We start from the raw sequence: 11,643 nt of genomic DNA, 5'->3' as shown, positions 1-11,643 counted from the left end.
AGCAACGACCAGAACCTAGCCATCATTCTCCTGTTGATCATTGTATTATTCTTGTCTTCTGGGTTAACCAAAAGATTGAAGTCCCCCACTACTGCCCACGGGCCAGCGTGAAGATCACGCACCTCTCTCAGTTCGTGCAAGAACTCCACCTTTTCCGCATCGTTCTAGGGTCCATATACACCCGTCAACCACCACATGACCTCGCCCTGCTTGAAAAGCGCCGTAATTGTGTTCTCGGTGGCATGCCTATTAGAGGCCGACACCACCATTTTATCCCACGCGAGTAAAATGCACCCACGTGTGCCTACGGCCGGCACATAGTAAAAGTCCTCAAATCTATTACCCAAGCATTGCCTTACAAGCTCACTCGACATGATCTCCATCTTTGTTTCTTGGAGGCACACCACGCTAGCCCTAGCCGCCTCCACGACCTGAAAAACCGCACTATGTCGTGCCGTGGAGTTAAGTCCATGCACGTTCCACACCAAAATTTTCAGAGGTTGTGAACACCCATCATGACCACCTTGGTGCACCACGGCACTACGACCCAACCATCACACAGTCCTCCTCCCCCGCCAGCGACAACGCTTCCGAGTCCCAACCGAACAAGGCTAGAATTGCCTTCACGTGACTCTCCACCAGTGGCTTGTCAAACAAGTCGACGTAGGCTTGAAGAGCCTCATCCGAGATCACATCTCCCTCGTGCGCCAGGCACAGTTTCCTAATGAGTACCCCCGCTCCCCCGCTCTGAGAGGCGAAGGTTTTCCCCCGCTCCCCCGCTCCCCCGACCTAGGGTTCCTCCCTCCCTCCCCCCGCCGCCGCCGCCGGCCGTCCTAGGCCCCGCCGCCGCCGCCGGTCGCCGACCGCCCCCGCCCCTCCCCTCCCCCCTCCCCCCTTCCCCCGGATCCGCTTCGCGCCGCCTCCCCGGGAGGTGGCCGGGGCGGCGCGAGCCCTCCTTCCCCTTCGGCCGCCCTCGTCGCGCCTTCCCTCCCTGCCGCCGCCGACGGGCGCCCCCGGCGCGGGCCGGGTGGTGTTGGTGGCGGCGGGGCCTGCCTGTCCCCGCGCGCGCGGCTCCCTGCCTGGGGCATGGAGGCGGTGGCGGTGCCCCTCGGCCTGATGACGGCCCGGCGTCCCGGCGCGGTGGCCGGCGGCTCGCTCGGTGGTGGCGCGGCCCCTTGGCGGCGAGACCGCGTGGTGGCGCTGGTTGGCCGGTGGCGCGCCCCGGCCCAGATCGGGGCCCATGGGCCCCATCCGGGTCCTAGCGGGCCGGCCCCCGGTGTGGCTTCGTCGTCGTTTGTGTGGTGAGGTGGTGGAGCAGCTCGGACGGGGGGCAGCGACGCCGACGGCATGCCAGCTGCGGCGCAGAGGCGGGAGTTGTCCGGGCCTTTGAGGGCCCAGCCGGGCCTGTGGGGCCACGGGCCCGGCAAGCTCCCGCTTTGGCGTCCGGTCGGCTACCGTCGTGGACGGTGGAGGTGGGGCCCTCCAGTATTCTGACGGTGCTGCTGCCCTAGTCCCGGCCCCCCTTCCTCGTTGTGCAGGCCATCTTCACGGTGCCATGGTGAGACAGCGTGGGAAGCTTCGTGTTCGTGTGCACAGGGTGGTGGTCGGTTTGGTGGCGAGCACCGGAGTGCCTGAGGTGGAGGATGGGATCGGGAGAAATCCCTGTTGGCTTGGCCGACACCGACGCGGTGGCGCCTGAGGGTGCCATCGGACCTTCCTGGAGGGCGTCGGGGCTACCCTTCCTCTTTCCTCACCGTGTACCGGGGGAAACCCTTGGCAGCAGCGTCATCATCGTCGCGTCCCTTCTTGGAGGTGTTGATTGGTACCGGCGCTTCGGAGTCTCGGAGCTTGGGGGACGATTTCCAGTGGAAGCAGCGGTCGCGAGGCTCCGTCGTCTTTGTCGATCCGCCGTTATCGGCATTTGTTTATTTTCTTTTTTCTCTTTCTTTTCTTTTGGGCGTGGTTGTGCTGCTTCCGCCCCAGCACCTATCGTTGGTTGTATCGGATGTTTGCTTTGTAATACAAAGCGGGGGGAAACCCTTTTTCTCATAATGAGTACCGCCTGCTGCTTGGAAGCCTTCGACGCACGCCCCCCCTTGGCCAGCCTGACGCTTCGACAAGGGGAGGAGACCGGCACACGCTTCTGCCTTGGCTTCTGTTGCTTTTGAGGGGGGTTCCTGCTCACCGGCTGCGCCAACAGGGGGGATAGCGCCTGTCTGAGCTCTGCGCATATCATGGCCACCTGATCACAGGGCGACGTGGAGGCCGGACGCGTTACAACCTCGGCCACATCTTCCATCGGCGTGCCAGCCTGCTCGGAAAGGCTCACCGCAAACCAGCCCTCCCCAAAATCTTGCGTGCATGGGTACGTCCCATCCGCATGCAAGACGGGCCCACACATTCCAGAGCAAGGGACACGCCCTCCATGCATGCAAGCTGCAAGCTCGGCGTCCAGTGCGCTCGAACACTTCGAGAGGAAACGACATGACGCAAAGACCACAGTGCCGCGGTGGTCGCGAAAGACCAACTAGCACTTCCCCCGTTTTCATGTCCTTCTGCAAAAAAATTGCAAGAGCTAGCTGCTGATTCGTCACATTTGGCGAAACACACACGCAACAGTCAAAAGCAAAGCAATTGTGGACTCCTCCCGTGGAAGTGCTGCTATATACTTATTATATACTCACGATGCGACCTCATGTAATCTTTATTATTGTCGTACAATCTTTATTTGCACATGCAACCTCGTGGTTACCATCTGCATTATTTGTTTCCAACTCTTATCCGGCCCCGGCCGATAAAATAAGTAAGGATATAGGAAAACGCTTTTGTCTTTCTGCTTATCCGCGGCATCATCTTTCCTGCAACTTGTCGGATGAAAGCGATCGCACGCCGGCACGCGATCGTAATCACCACCGTTTGGTGGAGTAGCTGACAGTCGCTTCCCTCCCGCGCTCCCCGTGGATTCTTTATATCCGTTCATCTCGAGCACATGTCCCACGAGAAACAGAGAGACAGAGAGAAGCAGCATGGCTTCCTCTGCCACCATGTTGGCGGTGGTGCTACTGGTGCTGGCGGCGGCGCAGCCAGCGCGGGCGTGCTACTCGCGGGTGTTCAGCTTCGGGGATTCGCTGGCGGACACGGGCAACTACCGCTACGTCTACGGCAACGACACCGGGCCCAGGCTGCCCTACGGCGAGACCTTCTTCCACCGCGCCACCGGCCGCTTCTCCAATGGCCGCATCGTCGTCGACTTCATCGGTATGGAACAAGCATTCGATCTATCCACAGGACAACTTTGTCGGCACAGTGTATGTGCTAATTTTGGAACCTGTTTTTTTGCTGTGTGGGTGCGCCACGCCGCAGCGGACGCGCTGGGACTGCCGTTCGTGCGGCCGTACTGGAGCGGGCGGAGCTCGGAGGACTTCGCCGGAGGAGCCAACTTCGCCGTGGGCGCCGCCACGGCGCTGAGCCCGGAAGTCTTGTGGGAGCACGGGTTCACCGCGGCTAGGGCCGACTTGGTCCACCTCGATATGGAGATGAAGTGGTTCCGTGACCTGCTCCACCTGCTTTGCCCCACCGATGTAGCCGGTATGTTAATTTACTTCAACATTTTTTGTCAGCTTAATTTCTCAAGGCAAGTCAGGGGCGATGATACATTTCGCTAGAAACTTAAAATTTGGATACCAGCTCAGGTTGACAGTATTGTATCTTACATTAGGTTTGCCCTCCTCTAAAACTACTTCCCAAGTTCATCTAACGCGACTGGAATGTTGCATCCTTTTATGAGTGGTGTGCTGGTGCTACGTACTAGTATCAGTTACTCTCTCCATCCACAGATATAAGATGATTTGGATATTTTAATTTGAACTATGTAGGGATTAAAATAAGTGAACAAACACACTACTGAGACGTGTCTATATACACCCAATTCGTAAAAAGGTTAGAACATTTTATTTTTATTTATAAACGGAGGGAGTGGCATTTACGCGGGACAAATCCCTGTCTCAAGTTTGGCATCGGCGCATAAAGATGCATCAAGCGGTTAGTCGTTTTTCTCGCTGAGAATAATCACCTTTGGGTGGGCGGTGGGCGCAAGCATTTTGGGCAGCAGGCGCCAACAACAAAGATGCTTTCACAGTTGAAATTGAGAGAAGGCAACGCGACACTTGTTTCTTCTGCGTCGGGCAGTAAGCGCCTAACTTGTTTAATTCGATAACTCCCCGCGTGCTGCTATGGAAATATATATATTAAAAATTACAAAAAAGAAAATTTGTATATATGTGAAACTCCCTCTCGGCTAGCAATGTGTAATTCCCTCTCCGCTAGCAATGTGGAACTAAATTTGGTTCCACCACAGGCCATGCACGAGGAGACCTCCTAATTAGAGCCCTAAGCGCCAAGTAAGGTTTGTAGCGCTTACGCGTCCCCTCATGGGCTGCAGCCCAGTGTGCCTCGCATCCTCGTTCGCGTCCCTAGATCGCTTGCCTTTTTTTAATTGTTTCACTTTTTTGCTTGGTTTTCTTCTTTGTGTTGTATTGTTCACTGAAAAAACCTGTTGCTGGTTTTTTAAAAGTAAAAAAGTTCATGAGTTTAAAATAGTTCGCAAATTGTAAAAAGTTTAGTAATTTTTTAAAGTGCATGAATTGAAAAAAAAACCATCAATTTGAAGAAAGTTCATGAATTCAAAAAGGTTCATGGATTGAAAAAACTTCACGAATCTGGAAAAAGTTCACCAATTCTAAATAGTGTGTGAATTTTAAAAGCTCACTAAAATTGAAACAAAAATACAAATTACACAAAATTTCAAATTTTTGAAAAAGTTCATGACATTTGAAGAAGTTCTTGAAAATTGAAAATCGTTCATAGATTTTCAAAAGAAAAATCATGAATTTAAATAGTTCATCGATTTTCAACAAAACATTTCATGAATTTAAAAAAAGTTTGCAGGTTTTAAAAAAAGTTTGGAAAAAATGAAAAGAGTTCGTGGATTTGATCATTCATTAATTTGAAAAAGAGTTCATGGATTTGAAAACGTTCGCAAATTTAAGAAAATGTTCATGGATTTAGATAAATGTTCATAAATTTCAAAATTCAGGATTTAAACCAAGTTAGAGAATTAAAAAGTGAAAACAAACTGGAAAAAAGAGAGGAAAAAAAGGCTAAACAAAACCAAAAAACCATACAGGGAAACGGTTGCGTCAATTTGACGAACAACTAGAAGAAAAAGAAGAAAATAGGCACACGAGGTATGCTGCGCCATTTGGTTACTATGGTTTGAACTAAACCAAGAGGTTTGGAGTTTAATTCTGTGTGTGCACACCCATTTTTTAAAGGTGTGTCCGCCGGTTTACACATGCATGAGTGGGCCTTTGAGATTTATTATTTTTTTTGTTATAATTAATGGGAACGGCCCAATAATTTCAACAATTAGTGTATTTGTAACTTGATGAAGATCAATGGTGGCATTACGTTAATGCAAATATTCTCAAGGTCCATATTGGTCTCCAAATTAAACTAATGTAGTGAGGTTGTAGCTTGATTATAGAAATTTCATAAGAAAAGGTAATCACTTTACAATTGATTTATTTTACCATAATAAATCACAACAACATTATTGTTATCCAGAGGAGACAACTTTGATGTTCGAAGTGAGAGATATAGTACTTCCACATTTTCTCTATAATAGGATCATAAATAAATGGATGTAAATTGTTGTAAGCCTTTCACTTCTTTACTACCATCAAAATGTTGTGTTTTGATACATTTTCTAAACTAATTAAGATGTTATCTTTCCACATTGATAAAGTAACGTGTTTATTCAATAGACTGTGTGGACATGATGAACAAATCTCTTTTCTTGGTTGGAGAAATTGGGGGAAATGACTACAACGTTCCTCTTACCTCTTTGGTGCCTGTTGAGAAGATTCGCTCGTTCGCTCCGAGTGTTATTTCCAAAATTTCATCTATAATCACCGTGAGTCATTTGTGGTTTGTTGCTCCTTATGCTATCATTACCACTGTTGTTATGTCAAATCCCAATTACAGAAATAGTTTGTAACTACATAATAATGCAGTATAACTAAGTGCAATTTGCAGGATCTGATTGGATTGGGAGCCAAAACTCTATTAGTTCCCGGCAACCTCCCAATCGGGTGCTTGCCGGTGTACCTCACGATGTACCAGAGTGATGACACGGGGGACTATGAGTCAGACACAGGCTGTATCCGTTGGATGAACGAGTTCTCACGCTACCACAACAAACTTCTTGTGGATGAGCTGGAAAAGTTACGGAAACTTCATCCTAGTGTGTCGATCATCTATGCTGATTACTATGGTGCTGCTATGGAGATCTTTGTTTCCCCTTCTCAGTTTGGTGAGTCTAGAACTTTATGGTTTACACATGAAATAACTTAGCAGGTAGCAAGAAAAACATTCCCTACTAAGATATGCATATGCTAATCCCGGCTCTTATTTGCTGTAACTGCTTTTTAGGGATCAAGAATCCTTTGGTGGCTTGCTGCGGTGTAGAAGGGCCTTATGGTGTGTCAATAACCACAAAGTGTGGACATGGAGAATACAAGGTGTGTGATAACCCACAAAAGTATGCATCTTGGGATGGCTTGCATCCCACAGAAACGTCATACAAGGCCATTGCTGATGGTCTGCTAAGAGGTCCATACACTCAACCTCCAATTGCCACCACCAAAAATTCATGTTCAAAACTTACCGAGCTTGTCTCGTCTGTAGAATACAAGGTTCTCTATGATTTGTAATTTTGTAACACACATGTGGAGGATTACTGTATGAAAACTTGCCGAATGACAAACATTTTTTGGCATGGCTAGTTGTCGTTCCAGATGCTCAAGTGATATCTAATGTCGGCATGCATGCATGCCAAACGATCTGTATTTAAGGTACACGAGTATCAATATCTTCACCTCAGGTTCTGGCTGGTAATGACTGCACAACTCTAAATCTTTGTTAGCTCAGGTTAATATTTTTCATGTCTTTCTTTGGGTGGTATGCTTCCTCATTGTTGCTATTCTACCTTTTCTTGGTAGTCAACAACCAACGAACATAGGCTAGGACCTTTATGTACTAGTACAACTTTCTATATTACAAAGAGCACATAGACACACTTTGCACAAATAACACCACACATACGCGCGCGCACAAACACACACAAGATGTGCTCATGTGCTTTCTACGGCTTTTTGCATAGAAACTAAAGGCAATCAATGGTTGCGATTAGAGGTGCTAAAGCTAATCCACTAGTTATTTGAGGAGAGGGTACTCTCAACACTTTGCAACCTTTTATATATATTGTGAGTAATTTCATCAGTGCCTCGTAGTGATATGGTAGTCGCACTGATTTACTTGGTAGCGAGACACAATGGAACAACCATTACCTAGGTCCATGCCCACCCGGTAGGTGAAATGCCTTAGATCATTGGGTCGCGACATGTGTCTAGAACTTCTCATTCTGCAAGGCTTCGACCTCATTTATATAGGATAAGTATGTCGATGGCCTCCTCTCCTCCGAGTTAAACTTCGGATCATTGATGGCCATGACTCCTCCTCTTTTAGCAGGCACGTTCACAAACTCGGTCACCCATGTACTGGCTCCATGGACCTGTGCACAACTCAGCATGTACGTCATGTTATATAGCTGTATATATGCGACATAGGGGTACCGTAGTATGACCCTTTAACTGTTGGAAATATTCCTTAAAGGCAATAATATTTGTATTATTTCTTTCCAAGTTTATTGTTAATGTTTAAATTCCATGTTGTAACTGCTATGGTTCTTAAATATGCGGTTCAGTGGATACCTTGTTAGCACGTGTAGAGATATAAACGGTAAAACCTGATTCCTAGTCTTGCCTCTAGGACTAGCTTAAGTGTTAATTCGATGATTCTCATGAGCATCGTTAAATGCCAGTTACATTTGAGAGCACGATGTTGGTAGAACACTCGTGTTGAATTGACCCAAGTTGTTTGTTATACTTCGAGATTATATGTCTGAAGTCTATAGTTCTGTGAGATGTGGATTCAAAACCGCATGCCAACGTTGACGGACTTGGTGCAGTAACAAGTGCACCGCGATCACTTTGATGTGTTCTATACGAAAACAACACAATTTGACCCTTATTTCTATCTACTATAAATTACTTCAAAAATAAAATGTAAATTTGAAAAGAATTCATGAATTTTTTAGAAGTTCATAGGTTTTGAAAAAAGGTTCACGGATTTTCAAAAAAAAAAAACAAAATGTTCACAAAATCGAAAAGAAGTTCCTCAATTTTGAAAAAGGTTACGAGTTTGAATTTTTTACCAGATTTAAAAAAGTTTACGAAATTGAAAAAAAATCATCGACTTTGAAAAGGGTTTCAGGGATTTTCAAAAACAAATTTCACAAATTCGAAAAATGTCCACCAGATTTTGAAAAAAGGTCATTCATTTGGATAATTTTTTCATGTATTCTAAAAAATAGGGGAATGGAAAAACTAACAAGAAGAAAGGAAAAGGAAGAGAAAATAGTAAAGAAAAAGAAAAAAGAAAATAATAAATAAGAACAGAAGAAAAAGGATCTAACAAATCACATCAGGTGAATTGTCTAGTTGGCCACCGTAGCTAACACCAAACAAGGAGGTTGCGTTTTTGAATCGCAACCGAAGGAGCAAAATAGGGTTTGCGCTGAGTTTTTTATTTTGAGAAACGGGTTTGTGCTGATATTGAACGCCTGTGATGAGCACGATCAGAGAGTCACTCCCAATGACTCATAAAATGGGCCAGGCCCATGACTAAAGGCAAACGTGTTGCGCGACAAACCCAAGATTTCTTTTCATTTCTTTTTCTCCATCATGTTTTGTTTTCGTTTCTCTACACTGTTGGCGCTGCCTCCTCGCAGCGCCGCTTCTTCTACCTCTCAACTATCTCTTGTGGTTTCCCTCAACACACACCATGAAAGGGAGCTCAACACAGACACACACACACGCACAAGGAAGAGCACAAAAGCTTTGCGAATGGCTCTGCTCCTTGGCGTACACATGGGCTACATTTTTCTTCCAGCCCTCACGACCGCTTTTCTCATACATTTGCTCAACTTATATAGCCAAGTACAAGACTCACACACGCACCCACTAACCCCACGCACACACGCATGCATGGTCAAGCCCACGGTTGCTTGATCCGATTAGTACTCCATAGGCTAGCTACACACACGCTTGGGTAACAGCCAAGTCTGCAGAATCTTTGGATACACACGTATAGGACCAAGCCTCAACTATTGCTTCCTATTCTTCCTCCATGCACAACTGCCACGCGACTCGGCTCCTCCGGCTCCATAGCTAGCTAACTAATCCATCCATGCATGCAGATCACACACAGGAGCACATACTCATGCGTGGCTTATTCCTAACATACACTATTTTGGAATTATTTTCAAAAATATTATGACATATTAAGAAAATAATTTATTTTAATAATCTATATATAATGCTTCATGTGTACTTAAAGAATTATTATTTTTCAAGAAGTGCTCATCGTGTAATAAAAGATTCTTTGTTGTGTATCTTAAAATGTTTATCATGCATTCAAAAGCTTTCAACAAGTATGTTTTATTGAAAAGAAGTTCAACGTTATTTCAAAAATAGCAATGTGCATTTTAAAAAGTTTAATGTGTATTTTTGTATTTGAAAATAATTATCTGTATTTTCAAAATATGAACACATATTTGGAAACGGTATTAGTTATATTTGAAATAAAAATCAACAAATTTCGATTCAAAGCTCGAGAAAAGAAAAAAGACAAATCACGATAAGGTTGAGAAAACAAGTACTCCTACCACCGGATATCCGCAAGCCAAACGCCGAATGCCAAAATGATACCTACTCACGGTCAGGAACGGCCACATTCATGCCACATGCACGTTCTTCTCCACAGAATCTTTAAGCACGAGAAACTTTTCCATATACGTTGTGTTACACTCGTGTTTACGTACATGAATATTTCATTTTGGAGGATAGTTTCCATCAACACCAAGGAGCACAAACAAAACATCACCACACCAAACCAAACGCTGCTCCTCCGTGATCGAATTGCCTCCCACACCACACCAAAACGAATTACAGAAAGAATGTACACCATCAGAGTCAACGGAAAGAGCACACGAAATGTTCAGGTGTCGACGTCGTCTGGGTCATGGGCTCATGGCGACGCTGCCGTCGTGGCGGCCACGACGTCATCTCTGATGGAGCTGTCCCGCACCTTCCGCGTCGACCTGGCTCGGGCCCACGGCATCGTCCTGGCCAGGAGCGCCTGCCACCGCCGGTCGCCACGGCTGCAGTCGCCGCCGGTGGCGGCGGCTCCTCCGGCGTCACGGAAGCTGCCTCCTCTTTCTCCCACAGCGCACCCTCCTCCGGTCAAGCTCTCCACAGCGGGCCTCGCGCAGCACCTGCTGAGCACCTCCTCCCTCACCTGCTCCGGCAGCCGCAGCGTGAACCTCTCGTGGTCCTCGCAGTCGCACTGCCCCGCCGAGTGCCCCGTCGAGTGCGACCTCAGCAGCCTCGCCGCCCGGCGCTCCCTGCGCAGCTTCTCCAGCTCTGCGGCCTCCTCCTTACGGTCGTCCTTGTCACTGTCCTCCTTCGGCTCATCCTGCTGCACCGGCATCGCCACGACGGCATGCGGCGGCGAGGAGGGCGCTGGGGCGGCAGCCGGTGGCGGTGGCTTCTCGAGGTTGGCGCGGCACAGAGGGCACGTGGTCCGCGTCTCCAGCCACGGGTCGATGCAGTCCGGGTGGAACGCGTGCGAGCAGTGCGGCAGCAGCCGGAGGTCGTCGGCGTCCTCGAACTCCGTCAGGCACACGGCGCACTCCAGCGCGCCGCTGCCGATCTTGTGCTCCTTGATCTCCCTGTACGGCACGATCGGGAACGTCGCCACCACCGCCGGGTCCAGCCCGCGCTTCCCCCGCCTGGACACACCGCCCGGCGCGACGCTCCCCCCTTGCGGCTCGTCGTGGTCCTCGACGAGCCGGCACTGGGTGATGTACGCGCACAAGAAGAGCAGGAGGAAGAGAACGCCGACGGCCACGGCGACCACCGTGATCACCATCGTCATGGCGCGCCCGAACAGCGGTGGCTTCGGCTGCGGTGCCGGGCCGAGTGGCGGCAGCACCGGTGGTGGCGGCAATAGCTGAGCCGTGCTTGTGGCGGCGACGAGGATGCAAAGGACGACGAGGAGGTGCGCGCGCACCCCCATCGCCACAAGCCCACAACCACTGAACTGGCAAAGGAGAAACTACGCACCTGGTGCGTCATACGACGAGGAGGTGCGACATGTAGTGCCATGTTTTGAGTTTTGACCCAAATGGATTGGCCGTCCTTCCTCGATTATTATTCTTTTTTTTAGGGAATCCTCGATTATTATGCTGAATGTTTTTAGTGTGATTGCTTTTTTTAGCGTGATTACTAATTCGACGTGCTTTAACTTTCCACAAGCACAATGTCGTAGAACCTGGACACGAACCAGGTGAGCTAATGTGCAAGCTGATCAACTGGCAGAGTGTCTATACTGCACTGAATGTCAAAGGCTGAAGAGAACAACAAACAGAGGGGTATCCTTCCGGGAGCCCCTGGTCATTTT

The 11,643-nt window shown here is 48.3% G+C and overlaps 2 protein-coding genes across 2 annotated transcripts; one reads left to right on the top strand and one right to left on the bottom strand.

Moving 5' to 3' along the window:
• The first annotated feature begins 2,961 nt into the window (after positions 1–2,961).
• Positions 2,962–6,944, top strand: LOC109771041 (GDSL esterase/lipase At1g28600). Its single transcript, XM_020329758.4, has 5 exons — positions 2,962–3,258; positions 3,364–3,588; positions 5,826–5,974; positions 6,097–6,373; positions 6,493–6,944. The coding sequence occupies exons 1-5, from the start codon at positions 3,027–3,029 to the stop codon at positions 6,771–6,773; spliced, it is 1,164 nt and encodes a 387-aa protein (XP_020185347.1). The 5' UTR covers positions 2,962–3,026; the 3' UTR covers positions 6,774–6,944.
• A 3,181-nt stretch (positions 6,945–10,125) lies between these two features.
• Positions 10,126–11,294, bottom strand: LOC109771052 (E3 ubiquitin-protein ligase ATL6-like). Its single transcript, XM_020329767.3, has one exon. It carries the CDS (start codon positions 11,257–11,259, stop codon positions 10,210–10,212), a length of 1,050 nt encoding a protein of 349 aa, XP_020185356.3. The 5' UTR covers positions 11,260–11,294; the 3' UTR covers positions 10,126–10,209.
• Between the last annotated feature and the right edge of the window lie 349 nt (positions 11,295–11,643).

This window comes from Aegilops tauschii, chromosome 3 (genome assembly GCF_002575655.3).
Source record: "Aegilops tauschii subsp. strangulata cultivar AL8/78 chromosome 3, Aet v6.0, whole genome shotgun sequence".
Taxonomy (NCBI): Eukaryota; Viridiplantae; Streptophyta; class Magnoliopsida; order Poales; family Poaceae; genus Aegilops; species Aegilops tauschii.
This window is presented reverse-complemented; position numbering and strand designations above follow the sequence as displayed.

Excerpts from the sequence above, each read along its gene's own strand:
- LOC109771041 (XM_020329758.4), top strand. The coding sequence starts at position 3,027 with ATGGCTTCCTCTGCCACCATGTTGGCGGTGGTGCTACTGGTGCTGGCG. Across the intron at positions 3,259-3,363 it reads CATCGTCGTCGACTTCATCG|CGGACGCGCTGGGACTGCCG; the intron begins GTATGGAACAAG and ends GCCACGCCGCAG. Across the intron at positions 3,589-5,825 it reads TTGCCCCACCGATGTAGCCG|ACTGTGTGGACATGATGAAC; the intron begins GTATGTTAATTT and ends TTTATTCAATAG.
- LOC109771052 (XM_020329767.3), bottom strand. The coding sequence starts at position 11,259 with ATGGGGGTGCGCGCGCACCTCCTCGTCGTCCTTTGCATCCTCGTCGCC.